Source organism: Petromyzon marinus, chromosome 21 (assembly GCF_048934315.1).
Source record: "Petromyzon marinus isolate PM22_M1 ecotype Great Lakes invasive population chromosome 21, UKy_Petmar_22M1.pri1.0, whole genome shotgun sequence".
Lineage (NCBI taxonomy): Eukaryota > Metazoa > Chordata > Hyperoartia > Petromyzontiformes > Petromyzontidae > Petromyzon > Petromyzon marinus.
Window position 1 is genome coordinate 8,377,394 of NC_133687.1, and position 27,814 is coordinate 8,405,207.

The 27,814-nt window shown below is 45.7% G+C and overlaps 1 protein-coding gene across 4 annotated transcripts in view; it reads right to left on the reverse strand.

The window, feature by feature from the left end:
* Positions 1-27,814, reverse strand: part of LOC116944325 (SH3 and multiple ankyrin repeat domains protein 2-like) — a 375,705-nt gene that overhangs the window by 223,023 nt on the left and 124,868 nt on the right. For all 4 annotated transcript variants that reach the window (XR_012942522.1, XM_076068527.1, XM_076068526.1 and 1 more), the window contains exons 8-9: positions 24,436-24,513; positions 13,867-13,933 (exon numbers count right to left, since the gene is read on the reverse strand). Coding sequence is in view for 3 of the 4 variants with exons in the window: in XM_076068527.1 (XP_075924642.1) it covers positions 13,867-13,933; positions 24,436-24,513 (145 nt within the window). In the remaining variant the exon portion in view is untranslated. The remainder of the gene's footprint in view (positions 1-13,866; positions 13,934-24,435; positions 24,514-27,814) is intronic.

A 27,814-nucleotide genomic window follows, 5' to 3' on the forward strand; every position in this document is an offset into this window, starting at 1 on the left:
ACCCTCGCAGAGAAGTCACACCGACCCACACGCAGCCTGATGAGCAATAGTCATGGTAGGCGATTACTTGAATGGTAACGGCTGGAGAACAAATAAATTACGGTAGTAAGGTTGAGCGCTTTTTTTTAATACCCTAAGACTTAAAAAAAAAGTTTTATTTCCGATCGTATTCCCAAAAGGAAGTAACAGCAACCCGTGTAATTGCCACAGTACCGTACGCGGTAAGTAAATAATGGGTTTGCAATGACACATCAATTTGTCGATTTAGATAAAGTCGTAAGCCACACGATACACGAATTAAATGGCACGTGTAATAATATATTTTGTTGACGATTCACAACATATGGGTCCACACGATCCCTCCAGCCACAAGCGGCCGCGATGTTAAAACGCATATTCGTTTCTCAAATCGATTAGCAGATTCTGCATCGTGATCATTGTTTTGATCGCGAGGGGGTAGAATCAAATACAAAGATCCCACCCATTTAGCCTTAACAGACTGTTGGGGCAAGTGCTGTTAGCGAGCATCTATGAAGGCCAGAACGGCACACTAGGGGGTGGGTGGCCAGCACCACGCCCGGCCGCCTTTGTCTTCCGAGTGGCAATGTTTTTACACATCGCACTCGGTACTCAACTGAGGCTGAGTCGACCTGGGGGAGGTCCGTTCAGATAGTCGTCACTGGTGTTGGCCGTGAGTGGGAATCGAACTCGGGTACGCGGGTTCGTAGCGCAGCGTAGCGCTAACCGTTACACCACCGGGTTAGAATCGCTACCGTTAACACCAACACACAGTTCACAGAGGTAGCAAAACCCACGTAGGACTTCCCAAACACAACAGACGCTGCATTAATATACGGTGGAGCTTTCAGGGAAAGCTATTCGCCGCAGGTTAAGCTGCCTAAAATGATTTAAACAAAGATTAATGCTCGTAACATTGCACAAAAAGCTCGCCGTTGGATAACACGGGGAATGCCTACACCTCCTTGCACACGTGACAAGATTTTACTGGCCATCAGAAATCGTAAAGTCCCTTTTAAACAACTAGTTTATTTTACTTTATTAAATCAATACAAAAGCCCTATTATATGTTTTCTCGTGGAAATACACTCAAGGTGCTAAATGCCGTATCACGTGAATATTAACAATGGCTAAGTGATGTATCTTAAAAGACGAGATGATAATACCGCTAACATTTACATGTGACCAACCCATCTGCAGATTTCAGGGGCACGCAAAAGCCATTTTACGCGCGTGGAGTGTTCTTATTTTTATTTCACACGTGCCGATGCCATTCATTTCATTTGCATGCGTGACACGGTCAAGGTTTGAGTGCCTCTGACATCTCTGATGGCAAGTAAATAAAGCGAGGCAGGATCCCATCTCCCACCCCTGCACTCGTGAGTAATTTATACGACAATGCGCATTCACTGAATATTTATTTATTTAAACACCCACGGTACCACCGAAGGCGTGTACAGCGTTTATTTGTTTGCCTTTTCGAACAGTTTTGTTGCAAGTTGTGCTATCTTTGGGTCGTATTCTGAAACGGAGCATCCGTTAGACAATCCTGCAGGGCAATGCATCACCCCCATTTTATATATACGAGCTGTTCTACCCGGCTTCGCCCGGGACTTGGATTCACCACGCCCACCGCCTTTGTTTCCCCAGTGGCGATGTTCACACAGCAGAGCAGTTACTCGTTTGATGCTGAGTCAACCTAGGGGAGGCCCAGGACCGGTAAAAATAATCGTCACCGGTGGTGGCCGTGAGCGGGAATCGAACTCGGGTCGCCGGGTTCGTAGCGCGGCGCGCTAACCACTACACTACAATGCGTTACGCTGCCACATGCGCGGGTCACGTGACAGATTTGACGTCACAGCTCACTTGCCGTGCAAAACAAATATGCATTATTGAGCTCCCCCCCCCCCAAAAAGTGTATTTTTTTTAAAATAATTTTTGCATGGTGTACAGTCTGGAAAGTACCCACATGGCAAACTTCAAGTTTGTTGCATGTTGGGAAGTACGCTAAACATTTTGAACAGACACACATATATATGGAGATAGAGCGAGAACGGCACGCAGGATGGGATATCACAGAATTGCTTCCGATTTCTCTTGTTATCCACGCGGAGGGGACGATTCCCTATCACGCACACCCTGCAACAGATACATGCTCGTTTGCATGTCAATAAAACTGATGTTTTGATTTAAATCTTTCGTGACTGCACGGATTCAAATTCTTGGTTCTTTCGGTAAAGTCACGTAGAAGGGAAACAATAAAATAATAAAAATATAAAACAATAAAATTCTCACGACGTTTCGACTGCACAGCTGTGGTTTTCACACCTGATGATGATTGCTTGCGTTGCAGTCGAAACGTCGTGATAATTTTATTGTTTTATATTTTTATCATTTTATTGTTTCCCTTCTACGTGACTTCACCGAAAGAACCGAGAATATAAAAGCTGATGTTATTTTAGATTTCTCGTTTGATTCTTTTTTTTGCCAAGTTACATGAAAATGTATTTAAACTATGGTCGCATTTGGTACTTTGGTGATCACGCCAAGATCATCAACTCGCTGAGCTTGAGAACTCAATTTGTTTTAACTACAAATGGCTTCCCCAGATTTGAAGCCAGGGTTCACAGCGGCTTTGGCCAGTACTGCTCTGACCTCTGAGCCACCTGGAAACCTCCAGAGCACCGTTTATCAAAGTCTGTTCCCCAGCCGACAGTGCTCACCAATATCCTGCTTTAAAAAAAAATCGGTCAAAAAGGTCATATCCAAGTGACTTGAGGCATTGGTGCTCACATAGGCCCCGGCAAGGTAAAAGGTAAAAACAACGAGTCGACCTTTACCCTACCTTTGACCCTTACCCCATACAAATTACCCGATTACAGGGTAATTACTGGGGTACTACACATGAAAAAGGGTTATAACAGGTAAATGCGAGGTAGAGCGCTTTATTCATATAGAAGACTCTCAATGATTCCAATTTTAAATGGAGGCCACGGACTGCGCCACGGAGCTTTTAGCGAGCGGTACACAAGGTATTTCCCTGGTAATACTTCACGCTACCTTTACCCTACCGGGTAATTCTTCCACGCTACCTTTACCCTTTTACCTGGTAAAAAGCGTAAATAACCTTACCTTGCCGAGGCCTATGGTCACATCCTGCTTTACAGCCCTGAGTCAGTGGTGGGATTTCCACATCCCTATGGCGGGGGGGCATGTTCCCTGCAGGGAAAATTCTCACCCACAATATCCTCTTCAAGCGGATGACTTCCCCCATGCCACGGAAATTCTGCCTGAATCTCAGCCCGGTTCCAGAACATTTCCCACGGGAATAGCGGCACGATCTTCGTTGCCCAGCCACATCCGGAATATGTGTCGGGGAACAACATCAGGACCCGTGCGTGGCCTTCATCGAGTTCGACGAAGGCCACTGACTCTGTCAATTGTGAAGCCCTCGTGGAAAGTGCTGGCCAGGTTTGGCTTCTCTCTAGAATGTATGAAGGTCCTAAAGGCGTCTTCACGATCGGATGACTGCCCACTGTCCTCTGTAGTGGCCTGGAGTCGGACTCATTCGTTATCCAAACTGGCGTGAAGCAACGATGCGTTATTGCCCCAACCCCGTTCTCCATCTTCTTAGCAGCCATCATAGGTCCTCATTAAAGAGTGCCTGCCCACTGCCATTGACATCCAATACAGGATGGATGGGTGGCTTTTTAATCTTCATCGTTTCCGCCCAAAGACTAAAATCCCCCAGGGCATCCATTACTGATCTTCAGTACACTGATATTCTGTGCCATCTTCACGCACACGGACAATGACGTTCAGTCGACACTGCATCTCTTTGCACAAGCTTTTCCGAAGCCTATGGTTCTCATGTTACATCGAGAAGACAAAGGTGCTATATAAACCTGCCACAGGCCTTACATATGACTCACCACAGATCACCGGCGAGGGACAGTTGCGCACTTCTGTAAACCCCGATTCTGCAAGAGCTTCCTTTGGGAAACTGCTCCGATGCGTTTTCACCGCTCATGACCTCACTGGAAGGACACCGAGATCCAGGTCTATAATCTAGTTGTCATCCCTACACTCCTCGATGGATGCAAAACCTGGGTCACCTACGGGCAATACTTCAAGAGTCTGGACAGGTACCAACCACCTAATGACGCCTCCGGAAGGATCATTCGCATGAAGTGGGACGGTCGCCGCACTAACGCCTGCGTCGACACCGAATCCAACGTCGCCAGCATTGGGGCAACGATCCTCATTGCGGCAACTTCGCTGGACCGGACATTGTGTGCGGATTCCAGATTCCCGTCTCCCCAATCATACCCCTCGACTCCCAGCTCACCCACGGTCAGAGATCCCGTGGTTGTCGTGGGCTGTTATAGGAAACTCGGTCGTGTTTCCTCGACCGCGTGGGGAGCGGCAGTGTCGCGGTTTGTGCTGCGCTATGAACTCGGCCGCCCGAGTTCGATTCCCGCTCACGGCCAACACCAGTGACGATTATCTGAACCGGTCCTGGGCCTCCCCTAGGTCGAGTCGGCCTCAAATGAGCACCTGCTTGCGGTGTGTAAACATCGCCACTGGGGAAACAAAAGTGGCCGGGCGTGGTGCTGCCCACCCACCCCCTCGTGTGCCATGCCGGCCTTCATAGGTGCTCGCTAACAGCATTTGCCCCAACAGTCTGTTACGGGCTATACGGGGGAATCTTTATATTTGTCAAAGACGCGCTGAAAGGGAATCTAAAAAAAAAGCTGATGTGTGGACATCGCGAGCTGGGAGGATCGAGGCCATCAGGCGAACTCAATGGTGCCACTTCCTCCATCAGGCAGCAGCCCTCCAGAGATGGAGAGAGTTTCGTGGTTCCAGGACCGGTCTCGCGAGAAACTTTAGGACCCATCCGTGAATCTCCGCTCGACATCGTGTTCCAATCGAGGAAAAGCCGATGGGTAATTTCCTCCAATACAGAGCGTAGTACGAAGCGGTCATGATCGTTGCCTTGGTTGAATATGAAATGACTTAAATGGTTAGGTCTGCCTCGAGGTTTTTCATCGCGTAACTGATACTAACGGACGCCTCTACACGAACAAAGAACTCTGCTCTGCGTTTGCCACAGCGTTAATTGCATTCAAGCTCAGTGAGACAGATGGGGTATGCACTTGATTCATCTTGTTCCCGACCAATTGGAATCGTCTCGATGTTTAAACTCATTAAAACTCACGATTCCCTTTACCACTTCCAGACCAATTGGTAGGCCTATTCCTTTGATAAATTGTTAAGGTTGGGACGATGCAGCTTTTTCAGAAAGCTCCTCGTTTAAGTTATTTTGGTCGGTTTGTATATCATTGATGCTGAATTCCATCGCGAGTTTTCTGTTATGGCAGCATTCAATTAGTTGGGCGCATGCGATTTTGACCATCTGCTCTTTAAATGTCGTTTTTTTTTTCACCGCCAATATTTTGATTCGTAATTGACGTTTTCTGGGCTGGGCCAAAGTAATTATCTACATTTTATTTTTTTCCAACCAACACTTTCACGGAAGATATTTTTTAAGAGTCTGCATTATACCAAAGAGCATTTTCTTTTCAACTCAACAATGCCGAATCCCAACACCGCAATGCATTAGTTTTATACTGCATTGCGCCATACAGTATTGCATTGTCCACGGGCATTGCATTGCCATACATCGCAGCATTGCATTTAGAAACACGTGTTTAGATTATTTAGATTATTTGGCTGCAATAAATGTCCACGCGATAAGCCACGTCGTTGAGCTATCATTTGTGATAGCCAGGTCGCTTCTGAAAAAATAAGCTACATAGCTCAGCGAGCTCTACCTGTGACATAAAAAAAATTGTGATTTACTTACCTTTCCTATACTTTGCACTCCTACCATGTTTTTCGTATTGTTTGTTGTTGTAATTGTCTAACCCGTCCCCTACCGGACATATGTTAAAAAAAAGATGCATAGTTCATCGGATTCCTCCAGTCGAACTAAATTTGCCACTCGAGTTCTAACGGCGCTAACGAATCTCCACCGAGTCGGAGCCTCCTCAACGGAGGCGCCCTTCCTCCACCCGCACCCCCCCCGGGAGAGGAAGATGTGCTGGGGGTGTAGCTCGGCGCGGGGTGCCAGCCAGCCGTAACGCTCCTTGGGTGGGATCCACATCAAACACCAAACGGCGTCGATCGCTCCAAAGATAGCTGCAGCGCGAGCGCGTGCAAGAGCGCGCACGGAATCCATCGGTGGTGTCGATACGCTTCCCTGCAGGCCCCTTGCCGAATCGACTCGCAAAGAGTTCAGCGCGCACCCGTGCGTTGCACGCATTTCGGAAAAAAAGACTGGAGGGAAATAATGATTAAAAAAAACAACGCAACACAAGCACGTGGGCCCTACGACTTACATAACCCTTGTCTTGGCCATACAAAAAAATTATGCACGCTCCCCTAAAGCTCATTATGATGTTCAACTTAACTCTATGTTATGCAAATGTGCATCCCACCGCCAGGTGTCTGTGATCACAGATGCATTACGTTAATTGCATCTTGCTGCACCTGGTATTTTCCATTGACTGCGAAGACTACGTTTTTGTTCTTCTCGGGAAATGTTGTGGAGCGCGCGTGTGTGTGTGTGTTTGTTTGTGTTGCTCGACACCAAATGAGCCTCGCAGAAATATCTTCCACGCCGAAGCTACGAAACGGGCGGTTGGCTAACCTCAGTTGCGGGTTCCAGAGACGGTGGTGGAAATTCCACAATCCCATGGAGGAGACGAGTCTAACCCAATGTCAACCAGCATTTTCGCGACAGGGCAAATAGAATGTCTCGTACAGTCTGTGGCCTAATGCTTCAATGATAGCAAAGACAAAATATTGAGAAGCCCTGCCACCTCATAGCCACCTTGTTACACGTTGTCACCCCATGCCGCCAGGTCGAGTACGACCTTTGGTGACATCCACGACCAGATTCTGCCATCCACACCCGCCTCTCGCTGTCTCTCGTAGCTGGGCCAGTGTGTAAGGCCAGCGGTGTTGTTGATGTCGTCCATCCACATCCTTCTCTCCTACCTTCTCCATTCCCAAGCAAGACCGATTCCTCTAGTCCAGAGGTCCTCATAACGCATCTGATAGTAAAGGAGCCGTACGTTTTGATGCATCGTGACCACTTAAATTTGACTGCAAAATCGTTCTCTTTTACGCGCGAAACAATTAAACATTGCATAATTTATGATTCAAGCTGCCCAGATTTTAGCTTGTATGCACTGCAAAAACCTCAAAACAAACCGTGTATGTTATGACATATGCAGAGAAAGATGGGCATCTACTATGGATATGTTCTTTTTTGTATGTATAAGGCAGCCCTGTACAAGAGGAGTGTGTACATGCAGACGAATACATCTGTGTATGAGCATCGATCAAATTAACCGTGCACTGTTTTGTTCTGGATAACGAGGAAATGAATAACGGAGCACTGAATCCTTGGTGGGATAGCAGTGGCGACATCTGGCAACTGCTGTGTGAAGAGATGTCATGGGTGCGCAATGCATCGTGGGTGTTTCCGACATGGCAGTGAACCGCTTGCCAGCTGATGCCCAACGGCACCTGCGGTTAACACCGTTGGCTACGCACGACGCGAAAGAAGTTCAATGTACAGCACACGTACGCACACAACGTATGGCTATGACTGATTTCACCACAAATGCGGTCACGGGAAGTTCAGGCGAGATTGGGAAGGGGCCCTGTGGAGCGTGGCCGGCCTTCTGGAAGCCAAGGTTAAACGTGCTGGAGAAACTCAATGTGTAGCTGAGCATATGCACGGGGCATCAACGTGTTTATTCGTTTTGATACCTTGTTTTTGGTTGTTTCTGCGCTTTTTGTTTGGGTGCCATTTCTTATTTTGTTTATTCATTGTCTAGATTTTTGCTTGGTAATTGTAGTCAGGGGTTTTCATTTGCTCGGTCGTGGCTCTAAATAGGAATTTGGTCTTCATATATATTAATATCCAGTGCTGTGGGATGCTATGCGCATGGACGATGCTAGAAAGAAATGAAAGTATTATAGCCCGAGCTAAGTTAGTTTCACAATAGATTTATAATGAAATGCCATTCTTATTAATCTTTAAAAAAATACCATTCTGTTGCACGGATCTTGCATGACAGAGTCCGTATTAAAATCGCATTTTATAAAATGGGTCTTTTTGCTTCGTTATTTTACTTTGTGCCAGGGGGACTTTACCCGTGTGAAATTTTGTAAGAATCGGGAAGGCGATTTTTCGAAGGCGTTGTACTCAACCTGTGACTTACGGTGTTAGCGTTGCACGCTCACGCGCACACTCACTCACTCGTCACGTACACGCACGCGCCTTTTAAAACCATGTATGCCTGTCAGTGCGCGTGCACATTCGAGGCGAGATAAATATTAATAGTTATAATAAATAAATAAAGCCCGTGGCCTGACGAAGCAATGACTGACCTTGGGCGAACCGCGTTATTTATGTTTGCTTGTTAAAGTGTTATTTTATTATTAATTGTTATTCTTCGGGCGCACATCACGCTTCATTGTCACTATAAAATTGCTTCCCCCCCCCCCCCCCCCTTCAACAAACGCTGTGTTTTACTGTGGGTGCGCGGCGCGTCTTTTGCACCATCTCATATCTGGGACAAAAAGGATGGCGGAGAGATCGCAACACACGAGACTTGGGAAAACCGCACGCGCACTCACGATGCGCCGCTACGTGCCACTGGCAGCTGCCTCCCACGCAGCCACATTCTCGTCATCTCGCCCGCGTTCCATCACCACCCCCACCCCCACCCCCCGCAAGTGCTCCAACAACGGCGATACATCACGAGGACGCGCTCCTACCTACGGTATCCTCCAGCACGTGCGTCTAGCCGGGCGGCGGTGGCTATGTCACGTGGAGGCAGCAGGCGAGCCGGGGTTGGTGGGTCACACGCGGGTGTGTGGTGAGGACTACCTTCCCGTGGGCGTCAAGGAGGAGCCGCATCATACTGTGGCTCGCAAGGAGAAGGCGAGCCAGCGAGGGTTGGGTGGCACCTCCGTGCGCGTGTTAGGAATTTAAGGCGCTAAATATTGCGCGTGTGAATGCAGTAGAAGCTCTCATGGCGTCGTTAAATGGTTCCACGAGACCCGTCGTTCAGTGATTTGGTCCTTATATAGAAAGACGCGTTAAAGGCTTCATTCGTTCCGATAGCATCGAAAGTTACCCCTTGTCACCCAAAAAAAACGTACTTTATAATATTTAAACGGTGGATATTAATACATAAATATACTAACAACATTATAAACACATGGTATTAACATGTACTGTACCTACAACAGCCCATCGTTAACAGGGGAATGGTTGGTAAGAGAACACATTGGGCTCTATGGAGGCACTACACTTCTATACACTACACTATACACTACACTACTATACACTACACTATATACTACACTACTATACACTACTATACACTACACTATACACTACACTATATACTACACTACTATACACTACACTATATACTACACTACTATACACTACACTATACACTACACTACTGTACACTACACTTCTATACACTAAACTACTATACACTACACTATATACTACACTACTATACACTACACTATACACTACACTACTATACACTACACTATATACTACACTACTATACACTACACTATCCACTACACTATACACTACACTATACACTACAGTTCTATACTCTACAATACTATACACTACACTACTATACACTATACTATACATTACACTATGCACTACACTATTATACACTACGCTATGCACTATACTACTATACATTACACATTCGGCTGTATGGAGTCCCGTCGTTAAGCGATTCTTCGTTAACAGCGGTGGTCGTTCAAAGGGGTTCTACTCTACACTACACTATACACTACACTACTATACACTACACTCTACACTACTATACACTACTATACTACACTATACACGACACATTGGGCTCTATGGAGTCCCGTCGTTAAGCGATTCGTCGTTAACAGCGGTGGTCGTTCAGAGGGGTTCCACTGCATTTAGATTTGTTTCCATGCTAACATTTGGGTACTGAAGAGTACCCTCGGCTATCGTACTCATTCGCGAGTAGGAAGCCGCTGTGCTAAGCATTTCCAAATCATCTCAATTGAAAAGTCATTCCTTTAGAACTGCTTTTTGTGTTTAGTTCGTTGTCCTTCCTCCTGCAACCTCTGATTAGCACGGTCGGCTACGGACGGTGCGTAATAAGTTGAGCATACTATAGATATTATGGATATTATCCAACTCTTGATTTGTATTGCGCTATCATTAATCACTTGTGCCTCACAGCAAGCATCGGCTGGGTTCGATTCCCAACTCGGGTGCCTTTCTGCATGGAGTTTTGTATCTTCTCCCCCTGTTCTGCACGGGTTCCCTCTGGGTTCGCTCTTAGCTAAGAAATCACATACAATGTAACTTGTGTTGGCCAAACATCCAAATGCTGCCAAAATTACCTTAAAAAAACCTACTCAATGGGGATTACGCGTAGCAGCAGTATGTCCCCCTACTGCAAAACCAGAATCATAATCAGAATATTTACACTGGAGGAATCCTATGAGCTATAAAGCTCTTTTTCACAGATATCCAGTCGGGGCACGGGGTCAGAACGTTGCAACAACAAACAATACTAAAGCACGATAAGAGTGCAAAGTATAGGACAGGTAAACAAATCACTTAAATAAGAACAAATCAATATTTGCAACTCATTAAAAAAATATAAATCACTTTTAAAGTTGTAGGACCCTCATGAAAAAAGATATTGAGGCCCATTGAGGTTTTCCTGGGTAAACGAGCGGACTAATAATAAAAAAATGCGAATATTATTACAATAGGATGTGTACCTAATGGATGTGATAGGATCGAGCTCTCGACAAATTCTTCCCATTCTTATTACATGCCGCCTATTATCTTATCCGTCATCCTCATTTGCAGCAACAACAACAAACCTTTTTGCGATTGGAGCCAAAGCAACTGCGGTAAGATAAAACGTGAACGCCTCGGCTCTCAGTCTCATTACTTTAACGGGGATGCTTTCCTTTTCTTCGGTCTTCAGCTCGGACAAATGCTATGGAGCGGCAATTGTTCCACTTCGCAGGAATAACGTAATGGAGCAATTAGCTGCGGAGCAACCCTTAACGCGCATGGTTTACTACACCGGCGCACGGTAAGCGCAGCGCAAAATACCGATAACTCAGGATTTTGCACAGCGCGGGCACATTGGTGGCTACTGTTGGAGGACCCCCTGTTATTTTTGCCCTCAGCGGAGAAAGAACCAACGGATGGAGTGATGGGCAGCCGTTAAATTTTTTTTTATATAAAACACGAAACTCGACATACTCGCTGACAACACTGTCTTGAATGAAAAAAAAAAACATGTATAATCGGCGATGTTTTTGGCAGTGGCCCTTGTTCATAGCACGTATACAGAGAGGCCAGAGAGGCAGGGTTAATAAGAGATTGAGAGTGCACTTAAGACCATGTGGCCTGATGAGTTATTTTTGTTCATTGTCCTTTTGCACCATTGCCAATGCAGCATCGCCAAACAATTCCCAAAAACGCTCCTGATAGCCACAGAGAAGAGGAAAGCTAATGGACAATCCTTCTGATAAGATACAGCCCCCGAAAGCGGGCCGCACCTTGTCCGTGATGCCGTGAGGTACAGGGGACCCAACATTCATCTCGCTCAGAGATTTGCAAGTGGATTAAATATGGACCCATAATTATGTCCGGCTATCTGCGATTCAAAAGTCAAAAGCGATTTCCTGCTCAGATAAGTATTGAGGCAGTGCTCGTCTTCTATTTACAACCTTGAGCCAAGTGGTAGAAATTCCACATTGCTATGGCAGGGGGAAGGGTCAATCCATCGGTCAACCAATTGTGGACTTCCCCCACAAAGCATTAATATATCATAATTTTAATAACCAAGACAAATAAAAAATATTGTTTTCATTGTAGTTTGTTAACAAAGTTATGTCGACATGATGTAGAGTCATTATAATTAACATGTAGAATTGTATGACATGTAACGTTTGCAGTTACATAACATACCATATGGGATAGCACGCCAGCACTGTACACTGCCATGCAGGTTTTTGTTGTTGTTAAACTCTTGGGTTAGGTCGGCGTAAGCTTGGCGTTAGTTTGGTGTTAGGGCCAACCTCACACAATGCGCATTGCAATAAATCTTAATATTTTGCTAAACAAGCCACTCTATTATATCCTTAGTTTTTTCGGTAAAGTCACGTTGAAGAGAAACAACAAAATAATAAAAGATATATAAAACAATAAAAAATTCTCACGACGTTTAAAAATAAATTTATGCGAACCAACACACCTGAAGACGACCGTTTGAGTTATGGTCGAAACGTCGTGAGAATTTTTTTATTGTTTTATATATATTTTATTATTTTGTTGTTTCTCTTCAACGTGACTTTACCGAAAAAACTAAGAATATGAATTACTGCAGTCACGAAAGCTTTAAATCAAAATTTAAGCCACTCTATTATCTGTGGCATAATGAAGTGTAAATATCACTAACGAATACTAATGAAAACATATTAACCTCGCTTGCACAATTCATGTATTGAAAGCGGTTATGCAACATCTTAACACTTTGCATTGTTGTCAAAAGGTAGAAGAGTCCTTTTCTTCTCTTCCTTGATCAATTCCACCTGACCATTAACAATTCTGCTGCTAATATGGTGGCTTAAAATATATATTTTTGACGGGCATTAGGAAGACGACCCGTTTTCCACACATGCGTTTAGAGTATTTGGCTGCTATACATTTCCACGCGACGATAACCCAGTTCATCGGGCTATGAATTTATGATCACGAGGTCGCTTCTGAACAAGAGCTATATCGCTCAGTGGGCCTTACACCAGGTAGAATAAAAAAACATAGTTCGTTGGCATCGTTGGTTAAGATAGCAAATTCAAGTAGAACACCAGAACGTTAACTATTCGTGCAGAGACGATCAACTTTCTAAACGTTTAAAAAGCGAGAACGAGAACTCTGGGTGGTTTAGTCGCGAAGGCTCAGTGCTGGTAGCCCTCTACGCCACCTTGCAACTTTCATGCCAAACACATTAAAGACGTACGGATTAATCGATAATAAGATGTTTTTTTCTGGTTAGACCACGTAAATATAAACGCGTCGCTAAACCCGCCACTACCTGGCACAGCCAATAAGTAAGGTTTGTCACGTAAATCAAACGTGCCAATTCGTTACTAGTACAGCACACACCCGGTGTGTTGGAGAGTAAACCTACAACATTTACAATTTGAGCACCGTGACGTTTCGCCTGTAATTACAACCAACATCATCAGGCGAAAGCCAGAGTTGTGGAGAAATCCTCCCATTTCAGTCTTAAATAGACGGGGGATAAATGTGATGTCGTTACTTATGAGCTAATCAGGTGCGAATGCCAGAGGTGGGGGGGGGGGGGGATCAATGTATGCATATAAATGACAATGGATACCATTTCCGGTTGGGCTATTCATATGGTAATCAACATACATTAAGCATGCACATTATGAATTCAATCTACACATGAAGAATCACGCAAAAAAAACCACATTAACTTATTCCGACGGTGTGATTTTTTTAGTTTGTTGAAATATATATGCTCATTATCATAACACATGACCGTCCATATAAACGGGTCGTCATTCTGATCTTGACGATTGCTCGTTTTCGTAAGCAGCGCATTTCGCTCGCCGGGAGTCGCACGATCAAGCGATTAGAAAAAAAAGGGGGCTGGGGGGGTAGGCTTAAAAATGCGCGTTACTCACCCACATCCGTCGGTTTATGGTTCTTTATAATTTCGGCCAGCTCAAAATTGCCAGCAATAATCGCCACCTGTAATGAGAGATCAACATTTTGCGCGTGGGTTTACACGACCCAAAAAGAAAGTCTCGATTCACACTGCGTACCTTCTTCTTTCGGGTTATATCGCGAAGGTAAAATGTGATTTATATATATTTTTTGTTATCAACTATAACCCTCCACGTGAGAGCCGAGCACTTGTTAACACCAGACGATGCTGGATGCAATTTCCAGCGAAGCGTCAGACCAAAAAGTCGTCGAAATTTCGCTTTGCTTTTCAACAGTCCTCCAGTTTTTGCTGCAAAACTAAACCAATTTTGGCATATTTACCCACGTGGGCAACTTGATTGTATCGGCTCTGTCAGGCGATGGAGGGTTCTAGTAGTTAACAACCCACACGATGATCTATGTAACCCATCATCATCGTCATCATCATCAAGATCCATGGGCAGATAGCACGGAGGTGTCCACTGCACATTTCGTCATCAGAAACCAACTACGAATAAAAATTCAACATGGCAACAGGTTTGTTTTGTTTTGCTCAAACTTCACAACGCAAATGGTCACCTTGAAGAACAGCAACGCTTCGCTAAACCACGCGGTTTTTAACTCGACGCCCACGTGACTTATATTAAATCATTTTGGACGGGGGGGGTGGGGTTAGAACTTCCCCGTAAGCCCCCTCCACCCATCCCACCCTGAAAATATGCCACTGATCCTGTGTGAACCAGGCTGAGCTAGGCCAAACCCATCCCATTAGATGTTGGGCGAAGGGAGAGAGGGATCGGGTCAATATTTCAGCGAGTTGTGTTTTTTATTCAGGCTAATTACGCCATAAACGGTGTCCTGGAACTGGTGATTGAAACAGGGGTGAGAGCGAAGCGTGACAGGTGGGGGAATATCAATTCCCTTGACTCTCAAGCGAAGTAAATAGTCTTCATTACTTGTCGAGGCTTTTTCAAGATTTAAAATCGAAAGAAATCAAAGAAGCATCAAATAGGCTGGGGGGGGGGGGGGGGGGTCTATTTTTGGTAACCGTCTTATTTTGTGGGACAACCGTAGTGTCCGGGTGACGACGACACCTTAGATATTGTTTCATTCGTCTCTTCACATGCTGGTGTAGCTTAAACATACCGAGTGATGCAATTCGCCTTTTGGGTCAATGTGCCTGCTGCCGTCGCTGCTGCTGCTTTTAAATGTTAGTTCGCTGAGTCCATGGATAGCACGGACAGCAAAATGGAATCCAGGAATTGTTAAGGAAGCATTTGGGACACGTGGATTACGCAGCTTTTGTTCCGTTTTCCGGCACGTGGACTGCAAAATGTGGTAGAGATTTATAAAAAAAACCCTGCCGCTAATGCCGGTGTGGTTACGGACTGAGCTTTTCCACCTTAATCACAGGTGCCAGTAACAGGGGTTATGCGGAGGTCATGGGACATTGCCCTGGATGGGGTGGGATTTTATTGATGGACTCCATAAACCATTTTGAAAAAGACAAAACGATGATGATCGCTGCTCAAGGGACAGGCCTTTGAGCGAGGTGTGTTGCCGGCCAGAAAGGTAGATGGCAAGAAAAACAAACCTCAAAAGAAGCGTTTTGTTTGTATGTATGTACGTACGTTGAACTAGTTTCGCACCGTACGTAGCCAACCGTGCTAATTGGAGGTGCGGAGGGAAAGACAATGAACTAAGCACACAAAAAGCAGTTCGAAAGAAATGAGCCTACAATTTATATTTTGCATTTGAATAATAGGCGCGCGACTTAATACATATAATAACAAGGTCGAGTGCGCAACATTTTAAATTCAGATCGGAATGTGAAACGATAGCATTGCAGATATAATGAGGACATAAGGTTCTGATCGGTGTGAAATGTTGCGCAGTAGAGGTGGGAAATTTACAAAGGCAGGCAATGGTGTGGCCACCCATTTGTCCAACAACCAAGGAGAAGAATTAAGAGTTAAGATACTGTGATACTGTGGGAGTCACACCAATCCCTTTTGCACCAGTGCGCTTAACCTTCAACGATGCGAGTTCAATCCCCAATGAAGCTTGGAGAGATGAATGGGGGTTCAAAAGTGCTCACAAAAAAAACACCTTGTGAAAAACCCAAAGTAGAATATCCCTGGTTTTCATCTTTCATGAAACTCATGGTCCACCCTAAACCGCATCCGTACAAACCATGGCAGATTGCTGATACCCGATGCACAAATGGACAATAAAAAAAAAACTCTCCAGTAGTGTACGACTTTGGTCATCCAGAACAGAAAATGCAACGTACACAATGCCCCGGATCCACAAATACGAAGGTGACGTCACGGCGATGAAACACTACTCCGCTGATTCTGATGCCTTTATCTGGCTTGACCACCTGAATGTGAAATTGTGGCTGTTGCTTTGCATCTACATCAGCCATTCGGAAGAACTCTGGGAGTAGATCCTTTGTCATGTGCCAGGGCGGCACAATGGTAATACTTGTCCCTCACAGCAAGAAGAGCCTGGGTTTTATTCCATTTTCGGGCTCCTGTCTGTGGTGGTTGTTTTTGTTTGTTAATGTTCTCACTCCTCTTCTGCACGGGCTACCTCAGGATTCTTCGGTTTCCTCCCAAAGATACAAAAAATATATATTTTATGTAATTGATATTGGGCAAAACACCCCAATGCTGAAATATTACCTGCAAGTTACTCGATTGGGGATCGTACATTGCAACAATTGCCACCTCCTGCAACAACATAACATTGGCAGGATCCTCCTGAAAGGTTTTGGGAATGACTGAAGCTTCCCTGGGTAAGCATGTCGTAGTAGTAGTCGTAATAATGTGACAACTGCACAACAGTTGCAATATTCGGGATAAAGAACCAATGCCAAGGTGTGGCGGCATCAATGACATTTGACATGTATACTTTTTTTTAATCTTGATCTTCAGCTCCTCTTGCCAACAAAGCTAAGCCCAATTAGCTAACTTAACTTAAATCAAAAGGAGCTGAGGTCACTTGTGCTTTGAAAAAAAAAAGCTCTTCTAAAATACGTTCCTATTTTTTTTACCTAAAAATTACAGTCGCGAAGTGTGCTATTGATTTTATGAATGTCAATCAACAGTTGTTTTATTAAATCATCAGCAAACGTTCCCACCACCAACAAAAAATGGCTGCCATCTTCCTTTTTGCATAGCCGTCAAACCCACGTGACCTCATTTGGGCCAATCACATTGCAGCCATGTGCCCGCGATTAAAATCAAATTAAAAATCATTGTTTGAGGAACAACATCTCCAAAAGAATAGCACTTTAAAGCCACAGAACGCATTTTCATTTTCCGCAAGCATTGCGCCCGATGTTAAATGTCGTAATGACAATAGAGTGTAATTACATTTTTTTGCTGCAAACAGCATTATTGCACAAATTCTCACTTTATTTTTTTTTTACAAACGCTAACCCATTGATAAACTAAGGCTTCATGCTTCATTCAGTTAGACGCAGCGTTTGCCATTCGCACACCAAACACAGAACATGTAAGGAAGCGGTAAAATGCACAGCTGTTGCTGTGATGCTCTCCCCAACGCACTGTAATGAACTGCTAGATGCATTGAACGGTGCTGCTAATGTACGAGACTTGTGCCAATTGAGAAAAGGTCAGAGTTGGGTGTCTGGGTGAGGATTAACACCGCGTGCAGTAGGCACACAGGAAGAGTCGCGTTACGAAAACGCGTTTTACGTCACGAGCAGACCAGTGGATCAAATTGTATGGCAACGTTGTTACTAAATTCACTTGTGTCCCTTCTTGTGTTCATCAGTAGGATAAGTGATGTCGGATCAAAAGGGGTTTCAACGGAACACACAAAAGTAACTCAGGTCAGCCACCAATCTGTCTAGAAATATTTGGCATTTTTACTATCCACTGAATTATGCTAGGGGCATCTGGTGGTTTAAAAAAAAAAATCTGAAACCCAACGACAACAAGAACAAAACATTTTTTTTATGAACACAGTTTCCTGGGCACGGGCAACAAAACGTCAAGAATCCAGCAACAAACAACACTGACAAAGTTGTAGTGGATACGAGTTTACGCGAGCGAGATTATTGCTGCGAGAGCTTGGCAAGACGGAGGATGAATGGGAGGGAGTGTCGAGAGTCGGGCCATGTGAGGGAAGCAGCAGCAGCAGAGAGAAGTAATTTGACCTGAAGGGCGGTGGTGGTTGAACACAGAATGGATGAGATGAAACAGTCAATTTCACCAAAAAAACGCCGTTAACAGGACAGCAACGAGACGCATCAAAACAAAGCCAAAGATCTCCAGTTTAGCCTTTAACAGACGGTTGGGGCAAGTGCTGTTAGCGAGTAGGCCGGCACGGTACACGATAGAGTGGGTGACCAGCACCACGCCCTGCCGCCTTTGTCTCTCAAGTAGCGATGTTAAAACACGGCACCATGTACTCATTTAAGGCTGAGTCGACCTCGGGGAGGGTCCAGGACCAGTTCGAATATTCGTCACCAAAATTGGGTCGAGAACAGGAATCTAACTCAGGATGCCATGCTCGTTGTGCAGTGCGCTAACCGCGGTGCCACCACTCCTCACATGCACACACACACCCACGTTACTAGCTAGACTTTCGTTTTGCTGCACCTCACGCTCACTACCATATGACCCCAATAGTCTGCGATGATGGCAGTCACCTCGTACACTCTATTAACTTTTTTTATTTATTTTACCAGGTAAAGCCCACTGAGCTATATACCTCTTTTTAAGAATTGACCTGGCCACAAATGATAACCCAATGAAGTGGCATATCATGTGGAAATTTACAGCAGCCAAACACTGTAAGTGCACGTTTCTAAATGCGGAGGGAAAAACCGGAGGAGCCGGAGAAAAATCCACACGACCGTGGGGAGAGAAAGACGCAAACTCCAAATATACAGGCATCATCAGGGTCGGGATCGAACCTACGACCTCCTGCATACCAGGCGAGGCAGGAAACATCTCCTAGCCACCGCGGTGCCATTTGATAAACCTTGATGGGCATCCGTAAGTTAAGGGTCGGATTGATTTTATACGACCAAAATTATCATTCATGATTAGTTTCTTTTGGGTTAGATCACTGTGTTGGTGTATCATGAACATGTTTGGGTATAACCCTCCACCACCCAACATAATGGATCAAATCAAGTTGTCACTGTCGGCAAAATGTGCCACTTGATTTGGCTCACCAGCAAAAGCGTGAGGAGTGTTGAAAAGCCATCAAATTTTTTGACAATGTTTTTACGACGTTTCACTGGAAATTATGACCAGCGTCATCAGGTTGTTTAACACATTCTCAGCTCTCACGTGAGAGAGCCGCCTTTCGACATTCAGGTGTGTCCGACTGATGAACCAAACACATTTGCATATTAGGCCGTGACAACTTCAAACGATCGGCTCTGTCGGTTGGTGCAGGGTTATAGTTAATTATACCTGCACGATCTAAACAACAACAACAACAACAAAACCAATTATGAATCAACGTTACAATTTGTTAATTAAAAATCACGAGCAAGGCGATGATTTGAAAATGGGCGGGGAAAATTGGGCGCAGATGCAAATGTGTTTTTTTTCATAAAAAAAAATTCAATTATTTTTGTAAGGGGATTAAACTAATTCGCATCACAAACGTCGCTCTTGTTTCCCCAACAACCGCATGCCGTGAGCTGGAAAACTTAAAGAAAACAAAGATCAGATGTTGCATTGAACTGCAGCTGGATTCGTTAACAGGTAGCAACATCCACCCGCCAAGAGCCGACTGAGTTTACGAGCTTGTGACGGAAGCATTAATGAACATAATCCCGCGAAGCAGTTATACTGGTACAGCACTGACATAATAATGCAACACCGTAAACACATTTTTTTGTTACATAATCCAGAGAGTAAAACATCATTTTCATCATCATCATCATCCGTTACTCGCACGCTTTAATATCGCTTGTGAGCTGTACACACAGCACATTGGCGGCTATGTTTAAAACAACAAACGTAAATAGACTTCCATAACACAGGTTTTTTTTGGGTTAGATCGCGTAAATATATATGAATGTGTCGTTAAACCCACCACCACCCGACACAGCCAATTTAGTAAGGTTTGTCACGTAAACAAAACGTGCCAATTCGTCACTAGTAGAGCACACCGGTGTGTTGGAGAGCCAAGCCACAACATTAACAATCTCGAGCACGACGTTTCGCCAGTAATTACAACCGGCTTCATCAGGCGACAGCCAGATTTTGTGGAGAAGTCCACCAGTTTCGTTCCATAAATAGAGGCGTCGATGTGATGTCGTAAACAGACTCGGAACAAGTCGTTGTAATGTACAACGGAGGCTCATCCTGCGCCACGTCAGCTGCCTTCCCTTCTCTCCGTGCCATCGGTGCCTGTGCCCAGCGGTGCAGAACCGTGTGCTGTTATTATGAGGGCAATGAGATGGCCCGACCCTCCATTACCTTGGACAAATGGGAATGTACGGGCAGAGTAAGTAAATAAATAAAGAAACGGCATTACGGACGGCAACTGTCGCTCTACCCGCTGGACGAAAGGCCTCTCAGCCTTTTCCATCGCCATCCCAACCGTTGCTAATCGCACCTCCGATCAGCACGGTTGGCTACGTACGGTGCGAAAGAAGTTCAACGTACGTACAAAGACTCACGCAGAGACCCACAGGCTCATCACGCGAAGACCCATAGTTTGTCGTCCTTCCCCCGCACCTCCGATCAGCACGGTTGGCTACGTACGGTGCGAAGGAAGTTCAACGTACGTACTGTATGCGCATGCATGCGCAGAGCGCTCCCCATTTGCTTTTGCCCGCACATCAACTGATCCAATTTCATCGTTCCACTTCGGCAGCGGTTGCCCTCTTGCGACTCGCACCTCCCCTCTGTGGCCCGCCGCACTGCTGTCATCATGATTATTACTTCTCAAATGGACGTGCTAGCTTTTGGCCTGTCGATTTCTCATCGCCGAAATTACCGACGTCCCTTTCGCCCGCTTTCATTTCAGCGGACAGGCGCAGCAGCGTCGGGACAACGTCGGATGGCCAACGTCCGATCAACGTTGGACGAGCGCAGCAGCCCCTTCTCGTTGCCGTTGCTGCGCAGAGGCGAATTGATCATCGGGCCCTCTGTGCCTCCCGCGCGTGAATGTTACGGAAATGCTAACAAGAAACCGAAAATTAAATCTTCTCACAGCCATTAATTGTCGGTTTGGCCGCCGAGTGTTCTCCTTTCAATCGCCTTGATTGGCCGCGGGGTTTCCAGAGCTGCGGGTCCGGCTCGTTTGCAGGCGAGGTTTAAAACGATCGCGGATCGACAAAATCCGCAGTGAGCGGTCAGGCGGTCCGTCGCGCCGGTGCATCCGCAGAGTTATCCGTAACGTTCGATTTTATGTAGGGCATATTCAATTTTTTTCGCCGGCGTTATTATTGCACTGCGAAATTAAACCAAGGGTCAAATATTAGCCTGTTTTATCGTCGCTCATTCGTTTCTAATCGGATCCGTTCCTTGTGGGGAAACGGTTCAGATTCGGGGTTAATTAGAGCAAACAAATTTGATTTGTGATGTCAAAAATAGGTCCGCGCGATTGTTGTTATTACTATTAATGCTTTTGTTGTTGTTTGCAGGGAGGCGGTGGCTACGCTACTGCACGTGGCTGCCTGTAATCCGGCACTTGTGGATGGAGGCAGCGGCTAGGGTTGGTGGATCACCGCGCGTTGCAGATGTTGCGAAACTCCCTTCCCGTGGGGTGTCAAGGAGGAGCCGTCATACCCCTGCATCGCCAAGAGAAGGCGGTACGGCAAGCGGGCTAATCGCCATGAGATTCATGAATTGGCTCAAAACATCTTTAAATGAAAAAAAAACCCAAATGTACTTCTACGACTCACCGCGCCTTTTACCGGATAAGCAAGTAAATGCATTTCTGCATTCGTGGCATTTATATGGTGTGTATGAAATGTGTAATGACGCTAAATATAATATTTTAATGTGAAGGTAATTAAATACTATAATAGTCCTCGAAGTATAATACAGCCGGACAACTCTTAATATGTTTGGACACATGCTTATATAAAATACAACCGTGTCTAATAAACACCAACAGCTTCAAGATTAAATATGTAAATTTTAATTATTAACACGAGCAATAAAAAACTAAAATGTTGGTTCTCAATTAACTTTGCGCTTGGAGAAATACAAATTCCTAACGCATTCAAGTCGACGCGCTCATACGCCACTCAACAGACAAAGATCCCCCGTATAGGCTTAACAGACCGTTGGGGCAAGTGCTGTTAGCGAGCAGCACCTATTGAAGGCCGGCACGGCACATGAGGGGGTGGGTGGCCAGCACCACGTCCGACGGACCGCCATTTGTCTCCCCAGTGGCGACGTTTACACACCACACCGGGTACTTATTTGAGGCTGAGTCGACCTAGGAGAGGCCCAAGACCGGTTCGGATAATCGTCACTGGTGTTGGCCGTGAGCGGGAGTCGGCAGGTTCGTAGCGCAGCCCGCTAACCACTACAAAGATCCCCCCGTATAGCCTTAACAGACTGTAGGGGCAAGTGCTGTTAGCGAGCACTACACTACCACTCACACACACACGCGCGCGCACGAGGCATTGCAATTAAATCGCTACAGGCAACGCGGGCGTGGTGCTATTTTTTAACACATTCAAAATACAAACCGAAAATCAAATGCACAATTGGCCTTGATGGCGAGCTGGATTTTCATTCACGCCACACTGCTGTAGTTAATCACACTTCACTGTGGGCAGCACGCATTCCCCTTCGCCTTGAATGAGAACATTAAATTGTCTCCCGAATTACAAATTCAATTGGTTCGGCTATTTCGTTTGCATAGTTGCTGGACTAAACTAAAACTATTAAAGTAAACTATTTTTTTTATTTTTTTTTACCAGGTATAGCCCTTTGTCAGAAGCGACCTGGCCACAAAGTGATAGTACTCTTTGGTTCTATTGGGTAAAGTCACGTAGGTGAAAATAAAATAACAAAAAATCACGACGTTTCGGCCACAACACAAGCGGCCTTCATCAGGTGAAGGGACGAGACTGCCGCGATCACAAGCTTAAAGGTCGTGATCTAAGCGTGGCTTCTCTCACTCCAGCGCTGTCCTCCAGACAGTCTCGTCCCTTCACCTGATGAAGGCCGCTTGTGTTGTGGCCGAAACGTCGTGATTTTTTGTTATTTTATTTTCACCTACGTGACTTTACCCAATAGAACCAAAGAGTATGGATCCTAGCAGTCACGAAAGCTTCAAATCTAGAACACAAAGTGATAGCCCAACAAAGTGGCTTATCGCGTTGAAATTTATAGCAGCCAAATACTCTCGAAATCACGTTTCTAAATGTGGAGGGAAAACCCGGAGGAGGCAGACAAGAATCCACGCGACCACACGGAGAATATGCAAACTCCATATACACAGGCATCATGAGGCTCAGGATCGAACCCACGGCCTTCTGTGTACCAGGCGAAGTAGTTAACATCTCGTTGTGGTGGCACCCAATGTGCACTGTCTCATACGCATCACTGTGCTTGTGAATTGCTGCTAGAGTGTCTCCTTTCTACAATCCCGATCGTTTGTGCACTGCTGGATGAAGGCCTGCCCCACATCGACGGCATTCCACATATAGTCCATGGGCTACAGCAGAAAGTTGAACCACTTATTATGAGAGGTGCACCCACCACAGCTAGGAGATGTTAACTACCTCGCCTGGTACGCAGGAGGTCGTGGGTTCGATCCCGACCCTGACGATGCCTGCTGCTGTTTAGTTGGAATTTGCATGTCTCTCTCTCATCATCATCACGGTGGCTAGGAGATGTTAACTACCTCGCCTGGTACGCAGGAGGTCCTGGGTTCGATCCCGACACTGACGATGCCTGCTGCTGTACAGTTGGAGTTTGCGTGTCTCTCTCTCATCATCATCACGGTGGCTAGGAGATGTTAACTACCTCGCCTGGTATGCAGGAGGTCATGGGTTCGATCCCGACACTGACGATGCCTGCTGCTGTATAGTTGGAGTTTGCGTGTCTCTCTCTCTCATCATCATCACGGCGGCTAGGAGATGTTAACTACCTCGCCTGGTACGCAGGAGGTCGTGGGTTCGATCCCGACCCTGACGAATGCCTGCTGTATATCTGGAGTTGCCTCCCTCCCCGTGGTTGTGTGGATTTTCCTTCGGGTCCTCCGGGTTTCCACCTCCACAATCATAATCAGCATGCGTCTCGGAGTATGTGGCTGCTGCTTTACATTTCAACACGAAGAACCACTTGGTAGAGCTATCCTGTGATGGCCAGGTCACCTCTGAAACAAAAGCTACATATCTCAGTGGGTCTTACCTGGTAAAAAAAAAATTTAGAATTAAAAATATTTGGAAGTAAAGAAAATAATGGAAACACATGGGAGAGGTATTTGGGCAGCAGTGGGAAGCTTTGTGATGACAACAACAACAACGGCAGCAGCATTCACCACGCACTCTGTGTCTGAGATGTGAACCGGCCACGCACCTGGAACGGAGTCTGATTGCTGTAGTTTTTGATTTCCTTGTTCATCCCCCGATAAAGGAGGACACGTGCACAGCTTTCCTATTGCGAGGGGGGAGAGAGGGAAGAGAGAGTTGCCGATAAGGGCGCCGCATTTCCAAACGGTCAATTCAACGTTGCCCCCGCGGACTCACCGTGCTTTGTATTTCCACATCTTCATACATTCCAAAGGATTTTTTGACGGCATTATTATTGTTTTAAATAACATACCGGCTTGAATTTAAATGCATACAACTCATTTTTTTTGTTTTTATTGCATAGAGTCCACAAGAGGGCTTAGGACATCACTGACTTTGTCGGCCACAGCTGGACAGGAGCAACCCGGGTGAGGACAGAAGGGGAGAGAATGAGGGAAGGCCTTTACCTAGCAGTGGGTAGTTACTGGCTGACTAAAACACCACTCACACAGAGACTCAGAGACTCACACTGAGACCCATAGACCCAGAGACTCACATAGAAACCCATAGACTCACACAGACATATAGACTCACATTGAGACCCGTGGACCCATAGACTCACACAGAGACCCAGAGACTCACACAGAGACCCAGAGACTCAAACAGACATACTGAGACATGTACAGCCGTAGACTCACACTGAGCCCCAGAGACTCACACTGAGACCTAGAGACTCACACAGATATTCATAGACTCACACAGATACCCATGAACTGACACGGAAACTCATATATTCACAGATACCTATAGACTCACATAGAGACCCGTAGGCTCATACACACAGCATAAAATCATTCGCAGACGTACAGACACCTCGCAGTTCAAAGGTCATCGCCGAAGCATTGACCTGTTCTTCCTGCTATGTTGACCTTACACAATAATAGGTCATGTGAAGATAAAAACAAATCAAACAAAACATCTAATTTATATGACACGAACATCCTGATCTTTCCTCTGACAGGCCTTCTTCAGCAATAATGCATTAGGGTGAGACCATCTTAAATAACATGGAAGGATGGGTGGGGATTTTAATATCGCGACGGTGACACGGAGCAATCGTCTGCTACTGGGGGCGAGGGGAGCGGCGGCGCAGCGGTTAGCGCACTGCGCTGCGATCCCGGCGGGCCGAGTTCGATTCCCGCTCACGGCCACCAACACCAGTGACGATGATCTGAACCGGTCCTGGGCCTCCCTTGGGTCGACTCAGCTTCAAATGAGCACCCGGTGCGATGTGTAAACACCGCCACTGGGGAGACAAAGGCGGCCGTGCGTGGTGCTGGCCACCCACCCCCGTCGCATGCCACAGTGCCGGCCTTCGTAGGCGTTGCTCCTAGCTAACGGCCCTTGCCCCAACAGTTTGTTGAAGGCTATATGGGAGATGTTGGTCTTTGTAATGCCGAGGGGTTGATGGTCAGGCGTGTCCGCAGTGTGGGGAGTAGTAACACTGAGAACGATTGTTTAAGGGCGCTTTTTCAATTCAAATTATTAAAACAATGTTTTACTGCACATGAACAATCCGCAGACCCACGTTCCCCTGCTAGTGGCGGGCAGCAGATGGCAGCGTAGCAACATAAATTGTCGAACTGTGCTTCTATGCCACCCCCACCAGGTCTACGCAACTCCCCTTCACCAACCAACACACTCTGGGTTACGCTTGCTTTGAAGTTGGTTGAAACGTTTGAAATTGATCAAAACAAAATTAAAATTGACGAGAAAAAAAACCCACTTCCATTTATAAACGGCAATAACCCGATACGCGTCTCCCCCCTTCCGCGTCGTTTCGCGAACTCGTCGCCGCCTTATAAATATCGACACACCGCTACTGCCCGATTTGCGTCGCCTAAACCCCTCGCACACTGGAACGTCGCTGACGGCATCGTCGTCGCCCCTTCCTTTCACCGTGCCCCGTCGCCTCTCAGCCTTTTTGAGGAGGGGAAAAATAAATAAGGTAGCAGCAGCAGCAGCTCCTTGAGATTGCACATTACCGATTTTGATGCCATCTGACAACGTTTTGCTATCTGCTATGTCAAAGATTGCCAATTGTTCATACAACACCTTTCCACTTTCAATCTCATCTCACAACCTTCCGTCACCTTCCAACCACCTCAGCCCATTAGTCTTCTTATTCTTCTTGACAGGGGAGTCAGCCTTCTTCTTCCTCTTCTTCTTCCTCTTCTTCTTCTTCTTCCTCCTCTTCCTCTTCTTCTTCTTCTTCTTCCTCCTCTTCCTCTTCCTCTTCCTCTTCTTCTTCCTCTTCTTCTTCTTCTTCCTCTTCTTCTTCTTCTTCTTCTTCTTCTTCTTCTTCTTCTTCTTCTTCTTCTTCTTCTTCTTCTTCTTCCTCTTCTTCTTCTTCTTCCTCTTCTTCTTCTTCCTCCTCTTCCTCTTCTTCTTCTTCTTCTTCCTCTTCTTCTTCTTCTTCTTCTTCTTCTTCTTCTTCTTCTTCTTCCTCCTCTTCCTCTTCTTATTCTTCTTCTTCTTCTTCCTCCTCTTCCTCTTCTTCTTCTTCTTCAAGTTCTTCTTCTTCAAGTTCTTCTTCCTTCCCCCCCCCTTTAAGGACACGGCGTTGCCGATGAACGTGTTGACATTCGTGTCCTTTATGCAACTCAACAGACGTTTCCCTGCCGTTCACCCATTCCGCCCGTCGGCCTCGCCTGCTCACCCCCCCCCCCCCCCCAAAAAAAATGGGATTCCATTTGCAGTCGTGTCATCTCCGCTGCTTGAACATCACGTGGCGATGGGCGGAGGAGCCCCTTAGCCAAAATCTAAATATGCCCCCCCCCCCTAACAATAGCAAACGTGTGCAACCTGCCGTTCTCCCTCAACGAATCGTTGGCAAAGTGCCCAAAAACAGGTTTCCATTCGGAGCAAGGCCGTAGCCATGGAGTCCACATTAGGGGGGACCAAATCTTCCAGGGTGTCTGGGGGTCCCAAACCAGAAAAATATCTAAATTTGAATACTAATTTCCTGCTTAAAATATTTAAAAAATTCACTAACACATGGGATGGACTTTTTATTTTATTTTTTACAATAATGTCTAATTGTGTATTGTATTACATTGCTTTGCTTTTACTTATTTACCATTAATTGTTTCAGTGTATGTAATGGCAGATATTAGGGATTAATAAAGTACAACCATAACCACAATCATATAAACAGAAATCTATGCATTGATTTATATGAAGACAAGTCCAGATATTGTGGCCAAGATTTAGCATTTTTATTTATTTATTTACATAGCATAGCAAATTATTTTTTATAGCAATACATTGTGGGGGACATTTTGAGCATATTTGAATATGGGGGGGGGGAGGGGTGTGTGTGTCCCAATATATATTATAATTACGGCCTTGATTCGGAGTAACATCGCACCCGCCAAGTAATTTTC